Below are 24,309 nucleotides of genomic sequence, written 5' to 3'. Positions count from 1 at the left end.
AGCCATGCAGTTTTTGGTGGCGATTACTGGTCCTACCTAGACTAATAAATTTATTCTGACCTTGGTAAGTACAAAAGCGCAGGAACTTTAGCGCTCCACGTGGTGGTAATTCGATTATATATTCACAGGGGCGGTGCTAATTACCTAGGCCACTCCTCATACCTGGCATAAATTTATAATGTATTACATAGTAGTATAGGATGATATCACTTTATATGTAAATTATACAACTTTTTTTTAATGATTTCCTTGTCATATAACGAAATTACCAAAAAAATTACCAAAACACTGAATTGTACATATGCCATACATATAATGTGCTTATATTAATCTTTCCCTTAGATAATAATGAATATATCATGTACATGTGTGCCTCCCATTCATAAACCTACTTAATTAATTCCCGTCATGTTTTGCACATGTTGTTTTTGCCTAGGACGCACAAGAGCTTGCTTCAATTCTCAGCTCTCCGCACGTTGACAAGCTATTGGACGCTCACGACCAAGTGGCACTTATGACGCTCCGAAGGCAACAGGAGCGTTTAGGGCTACAGGTGTTGAGCACGCAGAGGAGCGTCGTCTCCAACGTCTCTGTCCTCGGAGACACCCATCAACAACCAAAAGCCACTGCTACCAATAGTCAGACCGTTAGCAAAGGTAAAGGACCACGGGCTGAGCAAGAAGCAGCGTCTGACGAGTCCGCCAGCGAAGAGGAAAAGGGCGAGCAAGAGTTTTATGGTAAAAGCTGTGAACAAGACAACCACGAGAGCAGTGTTTCATCAGAACGCGAAAGCAGCGCCGATTCCCTAGCTGACAAGCCGATCAAAGTCGTGGGCGTCAGGAAGATCGAAACTGAGCCACTAGTGAGTCTGTTGCGCTTACACTACAATATAATGATAAGTTGGACAAACATTTTAAGTGTTTGTATAAATAGTAATTGGCAGCAAATGTTTATGTATCAGATACATGCTCTTATTTCAAGTTTTTTTAAGTTCGCTACTGCCGCCAAGGATTGCTTCAGTCGACTGGCTTCTAGCACGAAACTAAATACGTTATGGCTCCATCATTACGACGGCAGATTATATGTATACCCTATTACACTATATATTTGCATATACATATATATGTGTGTATATATATATATATATATATAGTGTAGACAGCTAATAATTTGGACGTCATTAAAGTATCAAAACACTAATCGCTCACCGATGTCATGTCAGTCTTCGTCCAACGGCCTTGTTCTTCGCAAGTTGGTAATAGGGGCCCAACTAAACTTGTGGAAGTGACCAAATCAGTAGATTGGAAACCGGCTAGCCGTCTTAAGACCACTCCGGAAACAGCGGGAGCCCCTGGTCAGATTGCCGCAAGAGGCAGGCTGGTTGGAGGCCATATCTCCAAAAGAGGCAGGCCACCCGCGGGGACACTGGTCAGATCACTGCAAAAAACAGGTCACCCTTCGGGAAACTGTTAGAACGGATAGTGGCACCAGGTCGCAGTCTACATGGTCGCCAGCTCTGAAGTAAGGGACGGCAGAAGGGCTTGGCCCCAAGTACTATTATCTACGGAAGGAGGCTAAATCGACAAGGGAGATCAGACATGCTAGACCTACAAAATGTGTGTCGGACACATACTACGACAATGAACGGAAGTACATGGATTCCAGAACTGTTGTAGGACTACGGTAACGGCATCTAGGTGGTCAACAGGGAGCTGTTGCAACAAGGACGCTACACCATTGGCACAGGGAGTTGTGAAAGCCGTAGCCGCACAATAGACATGCGACTGCTGCGTAGACGCAGCATGCTTAGTCGCGATGTATTACGCTCAAGCATGTAAACGATAAACAGGCTATAAAAAACGAACCAACGGTTATGGTATAATAGTTCTAGCCGCTGGCCGGTATTGTCAGTCTCTGACCAACGGCCTAGCTATATATAACAATTATATAAGGACATATAAAACTGTGATACATGCCATAACCTTGACAGAAAACACTTACTCTATACCGCAAGTCAGTTTTTTTGGATACTTAGCCCTCAGCAAAAGTATCTCAGTAATACGCGTGTGTTAAATGTTATCTCGGCGTGTGTCGAACAGCGTGGCCACGTTGTCCTGTAAACTGCCGCGATCTTTTTTGTGTTCAACCGAACAAGTTCACTAAAGGCTTATAGTTGTTTTTACGTCGTATTGGTCCACACTGTTACAACCTTTGACATCACCGTGTTTTCTCTGTCTTCTATTTTTTTTTTGGTTTGCCGCCTTTCTCGTCGTCGGTGTCATATCTGGCCCTTCCATTGTTCCTCTACCACCACAAATCGGTCGTAAGGCCTGTGTATTCTTTTGCGCATCTTACGCCGTGTCGTTCTTTTATGAAATACGCATTACGACCGGCAACCGTTCGTCGCATCCATACATTTTCAAACTATAACGATCATTAGCGTGCGCCTGTGTCAACTTCTGAGCTTATGTCCATGCCGATAATATATATTCAGACGCTCGTGAGTCCACTCGTATCCAGCTACCACCGCAGGTGGACCAGAGTCGTCCACAACCGCGGGGGGTTCGTATCGTTTCACATACAAAAAAAAAAACAGTACACTGATGGTAGGCGTGGCGTTCGTGCCCCTTTGCCTCTTCTCAGCCAATCGAGCAACTCGCTGGACCGGCTACTTTTTGAACCCAACGCATCACCTCGTATTGCATCTGCTGGACCCTTTTGAATTTGGCTGTCGACGAAGTAAAACGTAATAGCCTCTGCCGACAGGCTTATACCGGCTTGCCTGTGCGGTTAGGATCTTGCTACTAGAATCAGGGTCTACTTAGTCAAAAGCCACTAAGTCGTGCCTTTATATCGTTACTTTGGTATATTTCCAAAGCTGCAACAGTCCCTACCAGACACTGTTCTGCAGTGCAACATTAGTACAGAGCATGACAGGGGGGTGAAGGGCAGCAAATGATGTGCGAGACCGATAGCAGCGCCGATCGACTCGTCCGTATTAGAACGTCCGCTTTCGTTTTGCCTTCTCCCTCATTTATCCGTTTCTTCTGTTTGAAAGAGAGACAGCTTTGTCCTGCGTATATGCACAGGCACCTAGTGACTTTTACCCTCATTGCCTCGCGCTTTCGTGGACCAAGTAGTAGACTGTCTTCTATAAGTCGACTCTATACTCGTTATTCGAAAAGGCCTGCGTTATGATATGCATTTGCATCTCGACAGAAAGTGTAGCAATCAAATGCTCTAACAAAAAATTTATTTGCTTCTTCCGAAAGTTCTTGCTGTTCAATAGCGCCGTGCTGATATCTACATTGTACGAATGTCTTGATTAGGTGAGCTTCGTCTTGCCGAGTAAGAACTTTTAAATTTCCAAGAATTTGCCTAACCTATTTCACCTCAGGGCCTGCTTGTATGGTGCATTTTACGTTATCTGCGATGTAGGTTCAAACCTGGTGTATATATATATCTATATATATATATGAATCTATATATATATATATTATATGTTTAAGCAGCTATACGAGTGAGTTATGTGGCACTGATACTCATGACTTCAGTCGTGTAAATCTCCGAGGAATTAACGAAAGATGATATATTATTAGCTGAAATACAAGGGGTAGTGACTAACAGACAAGAGAACCATTGTGTGAAAACGTACGCGTCAAATAACCGAATCGGTGAGACGACAAAACATCATCAGTAGACCTCATTAAGCTAGACGTTCGTTGCTCTGGGCCTCTATTATATTTTTGGCTTCCAACTAGAGCTCGAGTATGACGGGGAGCTGTTATTATTGAACTGGTGTGCATCGGCTATTGTTTGTATATGGATGTATCAGCATGCATAGACACCGACGCATAGGATGCTGTCTAAGGATGATGAAGTACCACCGCTAGTAGTTTTGTTTGATCTTTTCTTCGAATAAGATTATCGTTTTAAGAAAAGGGCAAACTTTTTTTTCATTTAGTGCATGATTTTATTGGATTATGGCCGTCCATTTCAGGGAATAACCGTCGAAGTATGCCCCGAATCTGGCCGACTACGCGTTGCTCGTATTTTGGCTGGCGGTACAATAGAAAAACAGGGCTCGCTCCGGGTCGGCGATAAAATTATAGAAATGAACAATATTCGCGTGTCGACAGCTGAGAATCTTCAGACAATGTTGCGAAAAGCGAAAGCGGGTACCATTATTTTCAAGGTAATGTAAGGCAGAAACGCTGCTTATTATTAAGAAAAACATTATTTTTTGGGCACCATGGTGGTGTTTATATAAACGCTTCCCGTTATTAAGGATCAAGGAAGGTGTGCATTATTGGCAAACGTGTATTGGAAGGTTACCTTACTCTGAGTGCGAGCAATATTGGATCCGAAATAGTATTGCAGACTTACGTAACTCTTATTAAGGAAAGCTTCTCGAATAAATAGACCTCCTGAAGCAACTCTTCTATAAGAGTTTGTGGATAGAATTGTAGCATAATGCCAATTCATTCAGTTTGCGGCGCATTGACAGTGTTTAAACAAACCCAGTGACTGACTGGTATAAGATCCCTCTATTTAATATGGATATCACGATAAATGCTCTCTGTCAGTGCCCCTCGATTTTCCTCTATGGATCACGTATCAGTGAAGTAAGGATAAAGGTTCCATTTTTATTAATCTGCTATATATAACGTACACAGGTAATTCCTTCACCAAATGACCAATCGATGCACACAAATAGCTTCGTGAAGGCACTGTATTCGTATGATCCGACTAAGGACTCACTCTTGCCTTGCAAAGAGATCGGCTTAGCATTCAATATGGGAGATATTCTACAAATCCTGAATACGGAGGACCCAAACTGGTGGCAGGCCCGACGGGTCGGCACGTGGGGTCACGCTGGCCTCATTCCATCGCAGGAGCTTGAAGAGCGACGAAGAGCTTTTGTTCCAGCGGAATTCGACTACGCAACTACGACTAGTGAGTTAGAATCATCACATCGCAATGTTAAAACACTAGGCTCAATATGGACCCAAAATGCTAAATACGAATGATTGCTTTTGTGCAGATAACACCTGCTGAAATCACCCGTTTACTTGTTTTCCTAAGTCAACTTCATGAATGCCATGTATAAACAGTTCTTCCCATCCCTTTCTTTGTGCTCGTACACTATATGCTTGCCTTACGATACACAATGCCATAATGTTGACAATCATATGTAGTTCTATTCCTAGAACATTAATTTAATAATATACCATATCGTGGCAAAAGCAGATCCACCTTTTCTGCATTACTTCGATATTGGTACTCAACTTAAAAGCAAGTTAGATTATACGGCTTCACTGAGGAATAGTCCCATGCTAGAAGTGCACAATGGCTATAGTCGTATCTAGTCTCGTGTCCTTAGCGCTCATCGACCTAACGCTGCAGGAAAGAAATCTGTCGCTGACATATCCTGTTACTCTCGAAGCATTTAGTAAAGCCTATTGGCCAAACGCGAACTACTTGTCGAATTATATTAGGCGGAATCGAGGAACAATAAGGTGGCGAATGACTATTCTGCAAGGGTCCCAATTCCGAGATCAGGCGAGCCAGCTAACAGCAAAGATTAGACAGAATGAACCTGTCTGAGCGCAGTATGAGATAACCTCTGTTCAAAGAGCTACCCTACAAGAGAGACAGGAAGATCCATTGCTTCAGCAGCTCTATAAGTAATTGGAGCGAATGCGGGGAACGGCGTTCTTTCATGAGGTTTAGGAGGAGTATGCCCCTTCGACAATGGACCGCTCCAAGCAGTGGGCGCTGGAGTTGTCTGCGAGATTCTGAATTGTAAATTAGAGTGGCACAGGTCACCCCTTACCATGTCACCTCAGTCGTTCCGTTCCGTGTAAAAAAGCTTGTGCTTGGTCTATCTTTTAACATTTCTGTCCATTTTTGAAACGTATTCGTTTTAGCGGAGCGAAAGCAAGCGGGTCAGATTATGGACGAATAAGATAGTCAATATTGGAAGATGAGAAGCAACATTTTGAGTCCGCGAAGTAGTGCAGAAAGGAAAAACTGAGAGTAAAAGGTTATGGGAAATGGGTAGCTCAGTTGGGCCCAGTCCCCCAGGTCTACCCTGATCGATAGGAGCCGAGTAAAAGTGATAGGGTCGTCAGTTTCGCTTGTCCAAAGCATACCCTCGATGTTATAAGTACACATGTGCAATTGAGGGAAGTTGAAAATCTAACCCTGTGTCAGTTCGCTCTCCGCCAGCGCATATGGTAGTGGACGATGCGCGAATTACAATGTACTCGTTTATTAAACTGATTCCTTCAGTGTCAATGATTTGTAATGGGAAAACGTGAAATGTGGTCCAACTGCTACCTAAGATGTTTAGTTCTGCTTGGAAAAATTGCTCATGATTTTCCGTTTATATTAAATTGTATTCCAGCAATGTGTGGCACGAAGTTGACCCGTCATAAGCGCACGATATTCTACGAGACTCGGCTGGCAGACGAGTTCGAGAAGGCGGAGCTCGCTCTTTACGAAGAAGTGACAAAAATTCCCCCGTTTGAGCGGAAAACATTAGTGTTGGTGGGTGCTAACGGAGTCGGTCGACGATCTCTGCGAAATCGCTTAATCGAGGAGCATCCCGGGCTATTCGGCGTCCCCTTGCCACGTAAGTTGGTCAAACTGTAGTAACTTAACCGCTTCTCTAAGATACCACCAAAGCTTCTAATTGTTTCATATTGCATCCTAAATATGTTTTTGTGAACAACCGCAAATTGCGAATACATTATAAGATATAACAATCATAGCTGAGTTTTTGTTTTTGCCTTAATCGCTACTAATATATGGAATACTCAAATGTTCCACAATTTCGTGCACGTTTACGCATGTTACACGGTTAGCTCGTCGGTTATGTAAAAGTTTCTTACTGAAACCTTCTAAACAAGGTTTTTCTTTGATACGACACATGAATGCAGTAGGCCGGCTGTACTATGGCAGACTGAGCGGAGGCATAGCGGATTTCAAATCTTCGGCGTAAAGGTCGCGTAGTCACGAGGCCAACTATCCATACTTTGACGCTGTCCGTCAATGTCTTTTTCTAAGCGCGAGGTTTTGTTTCAAAGGGTCTTTTAGCAAAGGCATCGTGTATCTCCAGCAGCGTTGGCTGGGCTTGACAGTATCAGCGATCGCAGAGACTGTCGTGTTAAAATCAACAGGACTGAAGGCAACAACTCTTTTGAACTATTAGTCATAACCTATAGTTACATATGCAGATAGGCTTTACGTGATGAGGTGAAGGAGTATATGGTTTGAGTTTTACGTCCTTAATTGAGGCCGCCTATCATTAGAGAAGCAATGAAGACTGTCATCTAAATGTAAGCAGAAACGCCGAAAGCCATTGTCAATTGCGACAAGAACAATGGATAGCGAAGGTTTCTACAGGGACCAGAAGATAATGTTAGATCGATCCGAAGATCGTGTGGGGGAAAATAGGATAAAGGCTTTGTCCTTTGAAACGAGCATCTTGTATACTTGGTCTCGAGTCAGCCGAAGACTTTTGGTCCAGAACAGACTGTATTGTATATGTTTGTTGATGGTACTCTGTAATCATGGTTTTTTTTATGCATGGAAACGACGTCGGCTGTATGACGGCTGGTACCTGTATAATTGTATTTACGGGCACTTTTGTGATCGCTTTTCAATTTTTATTGTCGACTGCTCATTCTTTACCTCTGGAGTCCTTTACTACCTAAATACGCGTTTAAAAATGGCCACATGTGAATTGATGTGACCATTATACTAACGGCGTGGTTGGTCTCCCTATAAGCCCAGCATGGAATTCAATTTACTTTGAACGTGCGAAAATCCGTAATTAACGGACGGCGTGCCTGAAAATAATGATCACAGTTTCATCTTAGAGAGTCTATATGTTCGGCTGTAGCAGTTTATCTGCAAGCCCGGCCACGTCCGTCCAGTGGCCATGATGATTTGCCCCACCTTTGAATCGACCAAGTCTTTATTGGTGTTCTGTGTATTTTTCATTTGTTTTTCCAGATACATCTCGGCCGATTCGCGTCGATGAAATCGACGGCAAGGTGTACCATTTCGCTAGCCGGGAACGGATGGAAGCCGACATCGCCGACAACGCTTATCTCGAATGGGGTGAATTCGGGGGACATTTGTACGGTACAAAGCTAGATTCAATACGCGAAATCAGTAACAAGGGTCGTATGGTGATTCTCGATTGTAGTCCACAGGTTAGTATTAGCATCACACTATAACGTATACATCATTTTAATGATTAAGTGAGCATTCTTGAAATGTAACCGAGATTCTTCAAATTATATAAAATCATATAAAATAATTTCGAACCGGAGCATCATACAAAATGAGCGAGACCATGGCATCGCTCGGAAAAATAACCACAATAATTGCGATTTATCGTTGATTCTGTTTAAAAACCGTACTTTGTACAATGTAAATGTACGCGCTTTGTGTACAACGATGCATTTTTCTTTCCATAGTCTTGATATAACTTACCAGTCATTTGCCATGGTACCGTTATTCTTACAACTAAAACAATCAAAGCTTCCAAGGAAGTAACGGCATTGTGTTTATAGAAGCCATCAAGGAAACCTTGTCCACCTTCTCATTGGGGATTTAAATATTACCTCAAACCGCTCGGTGTTACGACGGTGACTTCAACGGTCTCGTCCGCGTCATTCCTTTTCTAGCCGCTAACATTGTTTTTTTTTTCGTAACACCTAAGTCAGTAGCGGCGTAGTTCCCTCCCTGCCTCCCTCCATCGTGAGTCGCTGGTCACTTCTAAGAAGGCTTCAAGTATTTCGAAATTCTCGGTAGTGTTTATGGCCTTGAAGCCCGAGTTAAATAGCTGAGGGTCCAGCACGTCAAGGTGGGATTAACCGCCTTACAACAAAGCAGTACGTTTTAGAGCTGGTTCGTTCGCAGAATTTTTCTTACACCGTTTAGTCGCTTGTTTGGTGGTACCCTTTATTTTCCATTATGCGCTCACCCATATTATTGCCTTCTGAACCAGCCATGCCTGAAGCTCAGTCAGGAGACTATTACTATATTTATTTAACGAAAAGGACCCAGTAGGTATATTAATAGTACGGACAGTGTGGGATGGACAGCGCTGTGAGTATCCCCAAAAAAAAAAAAAAAAAATCGGTCACTAATTCCAGAAGCAAGTTCGTAGACGTGTCTACCAGTTTAATGGCATACTTTGTAAATGTCCTATTTCCACGTGCTATTGCGTGTTCCTACTACCGATGAATATTAGCCTAAATTAATACTATGTCCCACTCTGATCCTGTCACTATAAGCGATTCACGTATTAGGTACAGTGACTGTTTGAACATGACAGCACGCTGTTTTTGTCGCGCCATGAAAGGTTTACGCTTAAAAGCTCGGATCATGTAATATTGTATTTATGAGAATGTCGCTACATAACATAGATATAAATTGATCGATATAAGAATTGACACATTGAAAAACCGATCTAGTCTAACGAGTCTAGCCTTGGCCAAAAATTTTTGTTCGGGCCGTTCACGGCGTCGTTACATCCAGCATGTCTGATCAATTGTTAGCATCTAACTTTGCGGTATCGTTTGTACTGAACACGTTATTCTCAAGCTTTATTTGGCCTTTTTTTCGCTTCGGTGCTACAGCTTGCTCCCTACAGTAACGCTACCAGTAGCAGCCCTGGAGCTCACTAGGCCTACCGAGCTTTTAAAGTCCCCACGTCGTCAAATGTTGCTTCTTTGTATTTCGACGCGGTATTGATCAGCTCATTTTAATAACGTATCACGTTGGAATACATATCAGTACGACTGGGGCCGCCACATACCTCCCATATTGTAAATAGATCATCGATGTCGCCAGGGTAGAGATCGAAGCCCTTGTAGCTGGAGCAATCGGGGCAACGTTTTCAATACTCTAACGTGGAGATCGTTCGAATTAGGTTTTTGTTATTGTTGATTATATCGACAAGGGTGTGCTCGCCCTCGATTCGATTAAATCAAGCAGGTCGACCCAGCGTTTCTGTCAGACTACGACCACCATTCGCTGTGAGATTTCTGAACTTTATTTATTGCTAACGCTTCTATGGGTTTTGACTACATTGTCGACTGTGATTTGAATAATAATCGTAGAAACGTCGAACTCTATATATAAAGAAACTATACGTTTCTAACAGAGACCAATAGTTAGTGGGCGGCGAGGAACGGTCCGTCCTAACGAGACAGAGTCAACATGACAAATTCGAGTTGATCATTTGCTAATTAAATTTCCAGCTATTCATATCACTGTCGATTCTTCAAGCGGGGCAACAGTTATTTTTCATTGATGCCAAGTTTCGATTAATAAGTGCAGCTTCAGATTGGTGGGATCATATGGACACTGGGAACGTACTTTTGGTCCGACAGGGCACTGCTGTCCCTAACAGATATTCCAAGCGTGCGATACGAAGCTCGCCAAGTGATCTTGTCCCTTCCAACATAAAGGGGCGCGGTCAGTATAAAACGAGAACCAAACGTACCGTAATGGTACAGTGGTAACGTGTTTGCATTAAGCTCAAAGCCACGCGTGGTAACTTAACGGGTGTTGGCACGTTAGTTTATTTCGTGCTGCCAGCTAATTGTCTGACGTAAAACTTTAAACTTTTATCAAATACTAAAAACCCTGCAAACATAATAAATAACAAACAGCACACAACACAAAAATAGTGGTCGGATTATGTTTCTCTAACTAAAAATGTACGATTATGCTATTAATTTATTATATAGTTGATGCTTCATTTAGTGCACACTTAACGGGCCCTGTTTTTTTTTTTAAACAGATTTGATCCTAGGTTATTTTTGTTCTTCGTTTTGGAAAAAAAGTCGTTCCTGTTTAGTTCGTAGTCGTAGAATTAGCAATTTAATTGCAGCTTTCAATTGCAGTACCTAAAGGTGTTGAAGAGTCCTGAATTTATGTCGTATGTTGTGTTCATCGCTGCCCCACCAATACCAGAACTCAGAGGGCTCCATGAGGGCGGAAGATATGGAAGTAAATATGGCAAGCTTGACCTTAATCTCACCGTGAGTATTGATAGCTTATATATATATTTGAAATTGGGACCACAGCGTACAATGAAAAGTTAGTTCTATGTATTGTAAACAATGCTCTGATACAGATAAACTTTTGGTACAATAAAATCTGTTACTTTCGACCGTACTTTCTTCAGTCGGCAGTTTAGGTTTGGCATATTAGTTCGTCTAGCTAATATGTAGGCTTATGTGAAACTGATACTTTTTCTTGGCATAAAAGTCTACCTTACCTTAGAAAAATGTCCATTTTACTTTTCATTATAGTTTGATCGGGCCATGAGTCGTCAAAGTCGCAGGGCTCTCACCCTCCAAAGCTTGGCTTCTCTCCAAGAAGTAAGTCATCTGAATGCATCGCCAGTAGCGCTGGGATGGCTCACCGTAAAACTGCACCCAGCATTTTCAACCCAAATCGTTCTATGGTCATCATTCTGTAAATCAGCAGAATGATATTGTAATCAAGCAATAACCAATGGGCATCATCAGGTAAAACGGATAAGAGAAAGACTTCAGCGTAAGGATATCAAAGGGCGCGTCAAAAAGTTCCCGTTTTACAAAACAGTGTGATCTGTATTATGACGCATGTGTAGGCAAGAGCAGTATTAATAGAATTAAAAAAAAATACTAATCTCGTGTACATACTAGATCTGCATTCTGGAACCATCGTACACCAGGATTTTTTATATTTCTAGTGGGTAGTGTTGAGGAAACGTCGGATCGGGTAAACAAATCAAGTGTTCTCTTAGGCAGGTAGGTTCTCCTAAAGGGATCGCTCTGTCTCGAACAGCTTGACAGTATCGAACCTCGAACGGTATCTAGAAGGCTATAGATGACCGGAAGTCCCGTGGGTTTTAGCAGCAAGACGGCAATTACTTTACGGAACTTTAAAGGTTTGGGATAGTAAGCTTTCGTGTTAAAGACCCTTCGCGAGAATGAGTATGCCCGTTTAATGTTTTCGAAGGCTTCTTTTACTGTTGCCTAAGTGATCGAGACGAATCGACGTTGCTTAATATGCATCGGTTTTTTCAGTGCAAAAAGCTGGCTCTATTTAAAACTGAAAAAAGAAGTTATTAACGGGTCTGTAACTGGCATCACTGTGACAAAAGATTATTACGGGACATAGTCTTTCTAGATATATTTAATCAAAGATCTAAGAAAAGCCGAAGCTAATTACACCGAACTCTGACGAAACAAAGCGGAATTCGCAGTTGGCTTCTACGTAAGTAATATCACGTACGGGCGCCCGTAAGTTTCCAGATATTAGAAATAAGCACTACTTAATTTTAAATAGGCATTCCCTGAATTTGTAAACTTTTGCTGCAAAATACATAGCAATATTCAAGCTTACAAGCGCGTGCCTTCCCTGCGTATAATCTCCTCTCATACTACCCTGATCAGCGTAGGCGGAGAAATTTGTGCTACGATACGTATTCGCTCTTAGATACCAGCTTGCAGAATGCCAGTTAGATATGTATATCCACTCTGCCCGCCGTCCCGCGTTCCATGGCTGATTTTCGCAGCAACAGCGGCAGCCATAAAATGATTAATGTCTAGTTTTTGTCCGTCTCCATTCGCACACGGTGACACCAAATAGGGAAAGAGATTGCTTAGAAAGAACAACGCGCCTTCTTGGTTATGGAAATAGCTTTAGGTCCATTCCTAACCACCCATTATTCCCACCTCTCTCAATCTGTATGGGCAGCTACACCGAGCGAACACTTGGAGTGGAGGTCAGGGCGGGTCCAGTGAGGCTGCTTATCTTCCCGACATGTTAGTAGGCTTGCAAAGGAACTGACTCAATGTTGATCTTTGATTTGCTTTGCCTTCTCTCGCTAGCCTCTAGCCGTCTCTTACGTACGCTTATTCTGCCAGCCGTGACCTAGTGTATTCTCGTTTTTTTCACTTCTTCTGGCTCCCGACTGTCCTTCGCGGCTTCATAAACGCTGCAACGAGTCGAGCCTGCGCACCAGCGAACGAACGGCACTTCTACATTTGGCCCTGTCAATTTCTTCTTCCCCTTCATATTTCTCCTCTTTCGAACCAAATTTATCTAGGGTGACCTGGAGTCGCGACGATTTGACAATAGGGAGATGCCACTTTTTCGTCCTTGTCATCGTGCTTCTTGTCGCTGCTTAACGAGAATGGCTTTTCGAGTCGGCGCTGATGCCGCTTCTAGTTGTCTTACTTGTCGGCCTACCTTTTATTCCGCGCACGTTCCCTAAGGCCAGGATATCCCGCGGGACAGTACTGCTGGTTAAGGGGTTAGCATCAGTAGCGCTGCGCGGGGCGAAAACCGACGATATTCGGCCCTGGATTCGCGTCCTGTGTGAGGAGGGCTGCCGGCGAGGGGCATAGTGTTTCGTTGTTTGGGGGACAAAATTAGCCTTACTGCCCAATTGAGTGAAAGTTATATTACACCTCCGCACTTACCAGTCGTAGACTACTGGTTAGGACTTACTGCTTCTGCCGCAGCTGTTCTGTCAGGCGTTCGACTTCACTTCCTCTTAGAGGCTATTTCCAGAAAAGTCCGTCTTAACTCTCGAGTGGGACCGTGACAATCCCTTACGTAGTGTCGCCCAAGAGCTTTGCTATCTCCTCATCAACGGAAACAACCCGCAAACGAAGAAACTTTGTAGCAATAGACGTGCCGTACAGGCCTATCGATAATATAAAAAAGCACTAATAAAAATTTCAATCAGACTATAAAAAGACATTTTGCTAGAAATGGACCATAGTTATTCAAAAAACAGAGACTTAAATATCGAAATTCGAATGGGAAACTATCCCCCAAATCTACGGAGCTACCGATCGGACCTCCCCACAAACTCAGCGAATAATGGTAACGGTGCAACACGGTGATAGCTACCTAATCCTGCACCTATCGTTCAGCTGAGGATATTTACTACCTGACGATTAAGTTACTCGTCTAAGCTTTGTTATTCCAATCATATGTCCTACCAAATCATATGGCTCCATAATTTTTGTCTGCTCGTATATATATAATGAATGCATAGTACACCAGATACCCTACATTTGCGTCTCCTTATTCAAGTTATTTACATATACATATGCTTGTTTTCGCCATTAGCAGTAGTTCCTACAAAAATAAACATAACCATTTAAATCAGAAAGCTATAAAGTTCATGTTGGGTCTGCTGCGTCGTCATTAGAAATTTTAAGCGAACGTGCAAATGGCACACTGCCTATCTTCCTTTGACTCACCTGTTCATGCCAAGCTTTCACTAAATTGGTTGACAGTTGTTCATGAAACCCTTTTCTAGCAGGTTCCACATCGTGCTCTTTGGTTCAATACTTCCAATCTATTTGCCCGTTTTGTTCAGCTGTAATCACCTAAATTGCACTTATTCAACTTGATAGAAACACCAGCGACCGCCATCTTGCGAAGCAAGGAGAGAAGATGAGGGGCGGACGAAGCTTTTGGGTGGGGGCGCTAATAAAGTCAAGGTGTCACAAGGTGGGGGATGGCACAGTTACGCCGTCGAAAAGAGCGGAGTCAAGAAAGCCTCTAAGGGAAAGTGAATAACAAAGAGAAAACCCGATCATTTGACTGGCGTTTAAATGGTGCGAAGGCTCCCCACCGGCCAAGTTGACTTATATCATCGAGTCGGAAAGCTGCGCCAGTCAACGAACACCACCTACATTGAAGGTAGAATGAGACTGAAGAACGGATGCACTCAGAACCCCACTGTAACTCATTGGCTCGCATCCCTTTGAAAACCCAAAAAAGCAGCCACCCTGTTCTCCCATCGGAACTACATACCCCTAACAGAGATGAACAGACGGCCACAATTAGATTGATTGTTTTAAACATACCGCTTGCAGCCAGCCAGCCAGCCAGTCAGCCATGTTTCGCGCGTCTTCTGCCTGTCTGTCATAGCGAGCGAGCACGACCTAAGGGGAAGTTAAGTTGAGGACGAGGGAAAAGACCCACAAGTCGAGTCCGAGGGGTTCGCGATCAAACGAACAACGTTGACTGTTGTGGCCCGGGACCCGGGTGAATTCGAAATAGCAGCCGCCTTTCTGATGTAATGCTCGCTCATTGCTTGCCGCCGCCTGCGGAGGGCGGTGATATAACCATAGCGTCAAAGGCGCCGACAAACCCGAGCCCTTCATACGAGGCAGTGCTCAATTGATAAATGCGGAGACAAGCGTTGATAGGTTACTGTTTCGGAACAGTAATGCCGACCCGAAATGGGAGTGGGAGTATATGTTGTCTGGATTGTGTTGTTGTAGATCCAGCTGTTGAGACACCAACGGTTGGGGCCTTTGCCTGCTTTTTCATTGCTGGTGACGTTACTGATATCAATGGTGCATGTTTCGGCGTTCTTGCCCAAAACATTTTCAAACTACATACGGTGCATTTGTATATGTGTGCAGCTAGAACTGCGGTTTTTAAGATTCTACATGAGTCTATCATATCCGAGAATTATCTGTGCTGTCAAGTAGCGCTACTTTGCTTGTGTTATCGTTTTCTTAAACATCATGGGTAGTTTGGTGGTACTTCTGGCATTTCGATCCCCTGATCTAAATTTAATTGCTTTGTCTTTTACTGCATGACCAGATTATATCGTGAATCACATTTTCCTGTTTGTTTTAGGATGAAGACCTCAAACGCACGATCGATGAAAGCGCGCGTCTTGAGCGGCAGTTCGCCGCGTACTTTGACTCCACCATAGTTAATCACGCCTTCGACAAGACCTACGAACAGCTGAAGGAACTTATCGAACGCACTAAGACCGAACAACAGTGGGTCCCCGTATCCTGGGTGTTTTAGTCTAACTCAACTGTGTACTTCTAAAAAATAGCTGGAGTCGATAGCATTCGCGTCAGATCTGTTCTACTGCGAGGTCTAGAGACATCAATAGATCCTCAAAATAGCCAATTCATACAAACACCGTCTAGAAGCTTGACACAGGCGCGGATCACTCCTTGTAGCAATGTAATTACAGCAGACGTACACACCGGCATTAATACACATATACATACAAACACTGAACTCGCCTAGGGTACAGGAGCTTGGCTACCCTAACGAATCAGTGGGAAGTCAAAACAGAATATGGAACTTCTGAAAAAGTGGACTCGACAAAGAAGTATCGAGAACATTACATTGTCAGGACAGCCGCTATGGAGGGTATAGACGTCCTGCGGACGGACAAATGGTCTCAACGAGAAGGCGATAAGAGGTCTCCACTCAACGACTAATTCATTATTGCGCTACAAATAGATATCAGTACGCAACCAACATTCTATTGAGTCTCAGACTTAGGCTTTTCAAAATCGGTGCATCAGGTTGTTAGTACCTACTATCTGATAAAGGAGAAGTTGGGAGTCGAAAGTAGTTATGTTTGCTATGAATATATGCTGAGAGAACGTATGCTGTGCCTTCGAATGAATTAGGCAGGAAATCCTAGGCAGACCGATAACTGCATGGTGCTAATTTTAACAGCGAACAGATGCGTCAACACACGGAACGCTACTGATGGTGTACGCATAGGGACGCAGACGATGATTTGGATAAGTACTGCCTGACGCTGGTGTTTTAAGCGCTCATAAAGGTTCAGCCTTCCATAAAACAGAAAGAACAGCCATTAACAAACCGGCAGCTATTGAGGGCAATATAAATGGTATATATCAAATAAAATTTGCTGACGAAGGTAAGAAGTGACGCGAGACGCTTAGAGGTTAGATGTACTACAATGAAATAGATGACGAACCTGAGGTGTCCTAGGCACAAACTTCATAACCGAATGCTGTACTTAATAACGGAAAATATAGAAAATATGCTAAAATGATTGTATATATACACATTTTAGTTGAGTATAATCTTTTGTCATACCATATCTCACTAACTATGGTCTTTCGCTAAACAGCAAAGAGTTAATGATAGATGTGTTAACGAGCTGTCTATTTATATATTCATTATCATAACATGTGAGTGCGGAAAATGAGGAGTAGTAGAAATTATATGTCGTAGGATCCAAAAAAACGTTTTATCGAATATGAAAACCTAACAGCGAACCTTCTTCTGCTATTAGCGAATTTTTATCTAGAAATTTTTTAAATTACTCCTATGATCTTTCGCTGGGAGCAGTCGATCCTCCGTTTTTATGGATCCATCGAGATTGAGTTTTTTGAAAATGTTGTACTGCACGCAAAAATGAAAAACTGAGCTTCATAATGAATTTATTTTATTATTAAATGAAAATTCATTAACAGCACAATGTCGTCCTACCTTCAAAGTAATATAATGATATAGGAATCAAGCATACTGCCTTATTTTACAGATGAATATATACAAATAAATAACACAAGAGAGTCGTACGAAAACGATACGAGCTATGTTTGATACGTAGATTAATATATGTGATAGTAACAGGCTTAGTAGCTACATCGAGTAGAGATAACTTCAATTACGTCATAAAAATAACTATGCTATCATTCTACCATACTAGTGTATCTTCGGCATTTACGTCAGAGAACCATTAGGTGCTTTCAATCTGATTGTAACACAAGTCAGAAAATGTTATAAAAAAACATCTGTTAGACCAACCTTGCTCTTTAAAATGGTGAGTCCCAGTTTTTTAAAGAGCAAGGTTGGTCTTCTACAAAGATTACTAATTCACTCGAATTTCGCACAATGTCTATGGAACGCTCAATTTCAGGAGAATCCTGCACTGTCTTCAAGGTCTCCAAGGAGCTAAATTCCAAGGCGCCTGGATGGAGACCTCGTGTTTTTTTTATGGATATTCAATTGTTATTATTCAGGTTTCACGTCACATTTGTTTAACTACTGTTTTTTTTTTTTAATATAAGCATGTAAGTTTCATAAGTTAAACGTCCAACATCAGCATTTGGCTTACATAAAACTCCCTTGCAGCTTCGTCAGGGCTGAGCAAAGGCGTAATGTTTGTTGTTTTACCTGCGCAGGTGTGACCGGTTCGGAACATAGTGCTTGATTCATCGTCGTACCTTGCGCATTAACATCACCTAATTTCTGATCTGGGTTACATGCGCATTGTGTTTACTTCGCTGTCGTTTCAAAATCGTAGGATAGAATGTGAAACTTAAAAAAGAGTAATTTTCTTTTCCTTCCAGAGGATTTAATGGACATCTAATGCCCAATTGCTGGTTATTGCTGGGCGACTACTTTTCGAGACGAGCTGACGGTGTGTGGTAAACAATCTTCAAACTGATCGACAAGGAACACCGAGATCATCAATTATCCATTATCGTAGCTCAGGCTCATTTTCAGGCCACAAGCAGCTCCCCAAGAGCTTTGCCATTGTATTTTCCCGTTCGACCTAAATTACTTATATTCTACACGATTCCTAATCTACTCCAAAAAACCGGTGGAGTTGCATGTGAGAATGAACATCGTGTCTTTAATGGTGATTTTTCAAACAGACGAACTTCTTGTGCGCCGGGTATGGTGTAGAGACAAACGAACTTTTCTTAATTGCGTCTTTACGTCATAATCACCGTATGGACTCCTGTATTAAATACATTAACGGCACACTTACTCGCTAAATGAAAGGTCCTACAAGGTGGCGCTAACTTCATGAGCTACGACTGACGCTAATCTAAATCACATCAAGTTCGGTAGCCTACTTTGCCCTTTATATAGAAATGGTATAGCAAAACGTCCCCGCGGCGGTAACGTGGGCGCCTAGTTACGAACAAGGAAGGCGATCTAACTTCGAAAACGGGCACGGACACAATACGTGCCGTTAAAAGCCAACTTTCTGAAGTTATGAAGTAGTGCTAAATTAAAACCTCTTAAACATTTGTTTAATAATGTCGCAAATGACGTATAGCCAAGGGCGCTAGAGGACAACAATGGCCATGGTTAAGATGCGACACGCGAACATTTCACATGCACTATCGCAAGCAGTCTTATATGGACCCCGTTGAACTTAATTCATTATTAAACGGCACCCGGCCTAATTTTCCGCATATCAATTTGCACTCTACTGGATGGATAACCTTGCCGAGCATTAATTAATTAAAATATGTTATATAGTTTTAACAGGGATTCCGGAAAGCCAGTCTGAGAAATAGCTAGCGTTTCTAAGGAAGGCAGCAGGCGCGCAAATTTCCCAATTATGGCACGGGAAGATGTCGCACGATGAGCGTCGAGTCGTACGGGCAGGAGCCTTGAAATTAAGCGGCGATGCTCCAGTCAGTAAGGTTACGAAATATTCATACACGCGTCAGGTGGTTCACCAGACATTGTTTTTTGATGTCTTTTGAACACGCGCTGAACTCAATGACACGATCCTGCAGCAGTACGCGCTTATTCAGAAGAAACGATTTCTATTGGATCGTATTGGCCCCTGTAAAGACAGGTTATCGTCATCTGCTCGGGCCCACTTATAACCGCGTGAGGTAACATTTTCCGTGGCAACCGTTCGAATAGACGAGTTCATTTTACGTCACGTCGCCTGGTTGCTTACAGCCGACTTCAATCGGTACTGAACTGTACATAAAATCTATAAGAAATCCCGAACACACGTTCATGCGGCCAGCCGTAGATACCCGCTGTTGTCTCCAAAATCCTGATCTATTGTTCAAGCCTCGAATAGTCAAGACATGGTAGACTTGAAAGCGACGTTGAACGGCTTTCCACAAAGACGAACGTTTTACTACAGACCGTGGCTTTTTAGTTTAGTCGACCATTTCGTCTATTCACGATTCGAATAGTCTTTGAGCTTGTACAGTTTGATCTCCTCTTGCTCCCCTCAATTGTAATGACGATGCACTAACGCCCGTACAACTGCCATTCATTTGATCTACACCTCGCCTTTATATCGAAGAAGCGACGAAAAGATATAGGACCTAATATACCACTGGAACTGAACATATGCCTCAATATATCGGCCCAATATATGACTGTGACAACAAGAAATAGCGAGGAGTTTCATATTGGACTTCGATGCCGCGATAATATGACATTGAATCAAGCGAAGTCGCCATGCTTCAAGTGCAACTCGCCACTATCTGTCGGAGTGATGGACATCGTTGATGACCGTATTGGCGAGCGATTTATTCGCCTCAAATACCCTGTGCTAAAAACAGTATTGTATTACCTCTTATATAACTTATAACTTCTTATAACTTGATCAAGTTGTGTTGTGGTAATGTGCAGTGATAAACATACTTGCTCAAATGATGGCGACGGGTATGCGAGAGTAATGTGATAAACCTCGAGACTATAGTGAGGACTGCACTTCTTATGCTTCGACTAAACATACTCTGTTTTTGCTAGACATCGCTGTATTGGCTTGCAAAGATTGTTGACAAACACTCAGATTAGGGTCTATATGTATTTAAATAGTTTGTTCGCCGCAAATACAAACGCCTGTAACTTAGTCGGGAAGTTCAAGCGTAAACTTCTCTGCCAAACCTTACGTAAAAGAGCTTCAGAAACATGCAGCAAATAGTACAGTATGTGTGCTCCTGTTCCCCGTTCCCCGCGTACTTCCAGCATTCCCCTGGGCAATCGTGGAAGGATGTCAAGTGCAGGACCAGACGCTAAGAGAAGAGAATAATATATCATAAAAGACGTGATATCGGGACGTTCGTCTTCGTCTCCCGACTCACGGTCACGAGGCGTTTGCCTTTCCATCGTTTTCTGGAGTTTGATCCGTTTTGCCCATGTACACACCCAGAGGAGCTTTGAACGAACCCTCTCCCTTACGCTACAGCACTCTGACTTGCATGGACTCTCCACAAGATCCTAGTTAAGCCGCATAGGACGGTGCACGACCAACAGGGTTGTTTACAATAGTTGCTGGTCCTTTCCATTCGTAAGTTTGGCCGCAAAAGGTACACAGACGCGGCCGAACTTAGTAGGTCCTCGAAACCATCTGCATTTTTGAGCTATGTATATTGTGCAATTTCTTTATTAGTTCCCTACAACTATGATTGACTTTAGCTTCTGCTAACAATTGCCAACTTCATGCAAATGGCAAAAATTACTTCTAGATGAAGTGGTTAAATCACAAAGCATGGAAGAATCAGGAAGGAAATACGTTATGCCTTGTTGATTTCGTGATACTTTCAGCCCAAGTATGAGGGACTATTCGGAAGATTTTGAGAACTCTGGGAATACATATCGTGTATTTCTGGCGAATCCGCAAAGTTCACAAGGAAGGTTATTGTGCCAGGACATGGTCCATTATCCCTACCCTCAGTGTGTTGTCACAGGATTTTCACTCGGTAAATGAGCGAGGCTTGTAGTGGAGGAATGAATACGTCACATCGTACAAGCTGACTCTGATGTAAATTTTGTTTGTTCGGGGTTCGGTGAACCGCCAACGAGTTTCAAGTTTTATCGCTTGTCTATTCTGATGACTTGGTAAATTAGATTGATCTCATTTTTCGGATTTAAGTCGGCCTACGAACGTTTCTGCTCCGTCAGCCGGTTCGATACTTGTGAACTGTGATACCAGGTCACTATTAGTATAGTCCTACCACCAATCAACGTCCGATAATCATCTGTGGATCGAGTCGGCTTTTGAAATGGAACATGAAGCCGATTATCGACCAGACAACGAGTCGTGATAGATATGTTATAGACGGTGTCTTTCTGTCGATACCTATTGTTAAAGTGTGCTTGAGAAAACAGCCGTCAAATCTGGCTGCGTTATACGCAGTAATACCATACGGCATTTTGATGCGATAGGGCAGAAATCAGTATTATAGATGCCTATCATGCCGCTCTATTAGTGAATTTATTTTGGTACTATTTGTTATCAAGCTAAACAAAATGATAATGTTTAGTGTTTTGCAAAGAAACGGTCTGCATTTGCTTTGATTAACACGTTGAACTTCCGTGTCATTTCGGCGTCCTCGATTATGCGTCCCATCCATGTACCATATGACCTGTACCCCTGTCAACGTCGATGCTTTGAGAGCATATCTAGTGACAAGAAAAGGTAGCTTTCATGCAAATTGGCTCATACTTTCTAACTTGTTCCGGTGTACGCCCGATAAGCCTTATGGTTATTAATTAGGCGTTATTAAAGTGCAGCCGTCTTTTTTATTTATTGATTTTTGGTTTGCTCTTTTATCATATATTTATTTCTATTCGTTCTCTGTCATAAAAATTATATATATATGTCTCACTATGATACCTGAAATGTCTCGTGCAGAGATAGCTCCCCACATAATGACGCTAGTACAGTAAAGTTAGCCTAGGAACAATCTAATTAGTGCATGATTTAACGGACCACTTATCATCATACGCTTTTACGTTCATTGTCGTTGCTGGTTCGTTTCGCGAAAAGCTAGAATGGAGATTGCACGACATATCAACAGTGTCTATTATGTAGAGGTCATTTTGTAATAAGCCTTAACAGAGCCCCAAAGCAAACAGTCAGTACCCAATGAAATGTGCATTAGAGGGGCATTGTCCTATTTACAGTCTTGTCTGTATAAAAGATAATACATTAAAGGCCACAACACTAACCAAGATGTACCTACGGTCCTGGTTACAAGTACATCCTGCAGACGCTCATTATAGAATCCGAATATTAATTATACTTGTCATTATTTCTTAAATTTAGCAAACTTCAGGGGGGTATGTGTGAAAAATGTTAAACACGAATATATAGGATGATTAGAAGACGTTGACTTGCGTATAGTTCAGAGCTACAGTGTAATGAGCAGCGAAGCTATGCGGCATTTGTAAGTAGTAAATGACTATTATGTAAATTGAGCTAAAAGTAATCAGTCTAAATTTATTTGATGAGCATCATTTGCTCAGGGAGGGGATAGGAGCTTGTCTCCTTGGGGGAACACCCCAAGTCCTCGTTCTTAAACCTTGCTTCGAATAACGTTGTGAGTTACTTCGAAACGTCGCATTGTTTCCAACGTTGAATACGGTTTTGTTGCTTAAGGCGTAACAGACGGCGCTATTTCTGTCTGAATTAGGCTTTTTTTTTTTTTATGAATTGAAAAGCGCACAAATGTAGACTGTTCGGATAGTTTAAACTGCATTACATACGAATATGCAGTAAAGCAGTTTCAATTTAATCTATAATAAATACAGAAGTTTTGTTGCAGTCAAATGAAGCTCTCGTTTATTTTTTAAGTAAAAGAAGTAAAAGTTCTCGCTTAAATAATTGCTTTTCTTTTCATGACCGCCACTGCTTATAAGTGCTTAGTAAAAGTTAGTTAAATGATGCATTGTTTCTCTTCAACGTTTATTTTCAATACGCCTCCTACACTTCCTGTATTCGAAATCGGTTCCCACTGTATCATCGTTGTGGGCAAGTGTTCCAGCGTTCATGGGTTTCGGCCCTTAAAGCAATAAGCAACTTTTCATTTAGTTGTCACAAATACATTTTGTGTCGCGGAACCTCTCGTTTCGTCCTAATCTGTTATGATTTAAACTTTTTTCTCCGTATATTTTTCACACACACACATACATATATATATACATATATACACATATATGGAAAATGTTGCACTAACCCCATCACGCCCCTGTTCCAAATGTCCGCGGTTTTTTGAGTGGGCAAACTTTGGTCTTACTCGTACTGCTGTTCGAACATATAAATGTACAGGTGCTTTTGACGAAGCCCGACATAAGCGTCACGTGCAACTATGCCTTCGCCAAGCTATACCTCTCACACTGTGTGTGTGTATTTCGCCGCGCTTTTATTTTGGCTTTATACTTCGTTTTCCCTGAAGACTTTGGGCGGGACAGGAAAGGAGAACATAGTAATTCATTGATGTATGCCTTTTTGTCGCCATTCGCTGCGTCATAAATCTTGCTTGTTCAATTACGCTAGCATGACACAAGACATTTAGGTGACTTCTGATTGGGTGCCGTTGCGTCTGCCATCGTCTCTGTCGCTGGCTTCCCCCAATCATTTTCAAGGCACACTTACAGCTGCCCCTCCTCATCTTTGCTGCTGTCCCCACTGCCGTTGCCGGTGCCATCAAGCAGAAAAGCCTCGTTCTTCGAGAGCTTTCGTCGGTGCATCGCGCGACTCTACCGTAACCAATCCTCTATAGCAGTTCGTTTCCTGAACTTCGTAAACCCCTCGTTAGCTTCTCACCCATATACCTAGGACAGCATTGGTTTGAGAACGTCCACGTGCTGTGCCCCCCGCCGTACCTACCATGTCGCGTCGGATCCCGCGAAGCTCTAATGCCAAAGCGACCGAGAAGTGTTCATTCTTTTTGCTCTCATTCGATATCCCTT

General features: G+C 42.5%; 1 protein-coding gene across 7 annotated transcripts in view; it reads left to right on the top strand.

Moving 5' to 3' along the window:
• The window catches only part of vari (MAGUK p55 subfamily member vari), a 66,914-nt gene extending 49,488 nt beyond the window's left edge, over positions 1–17,426 (top strand). For 6 of the 7 annotated variants that reach the window (XM_086972414.1, XM_022850361.2, XM_086972415.1 and 3 more), the window contains 8 exons: positions 437–862; positions 4,001–4,195; positions 4,677–4,956; positions 6,410–6,637; positions 8,023–8,225; positions 10,932–11,069; positions 11,343–11,411; positions 15,694–17,426. In XM_086972414.1, coding sequence (XP_086828540.1) covers positions 437–862; positions 4,001–4,195; positions 4,677–4,956; positions 6,410–6,637; positions 8,023–8,225; positions 10,932–11,069; positions 11,343–11,411; positions 15,694–15,870 — 1,716 coding nt within the window. In that variant the 3' untranslated portion in view covers positions 15,871–17,426. Of the gene's footprint in view, positions 1–436; positions 863–4,000; positions 4,196–4,676; positions 4,957–6,409; positions 6,638–8,022; positions 8,226–10,931; positions 11,070–11,342; positions 11,412–12,777; positions 12,846–15,693 lie in introns of all 7 variants that reach the window. The other variant, XM_086972416.1, reaches the window with a different exon arrangement.
• Positions 17,427–24,309: the final 6,883 nt, after the last annotated feature.

This window comes from Varroa jacobsoni, unplaced genomic scaffold (genome assembly GCF_002532875.2).
Source record: "Varroa jacobsoni isolate VJ856 unplaced genomic scaffold, vjacob_1.0 scaffold_1457, whole genome shotgun sequence".
In the NCBI taxonomy this organism is placed as follows: Eukaryota; Metazoa; Arthropoda; class Arachnida; order Mesostigmata; family Varroidae; genus Varroa; species Varroa jacobsoni.
The sequence above is the reverse complement of the archived record's forward strand: the minus strand, read 5'-3'. Positions and strand labels throughout refer to the sequence as shown.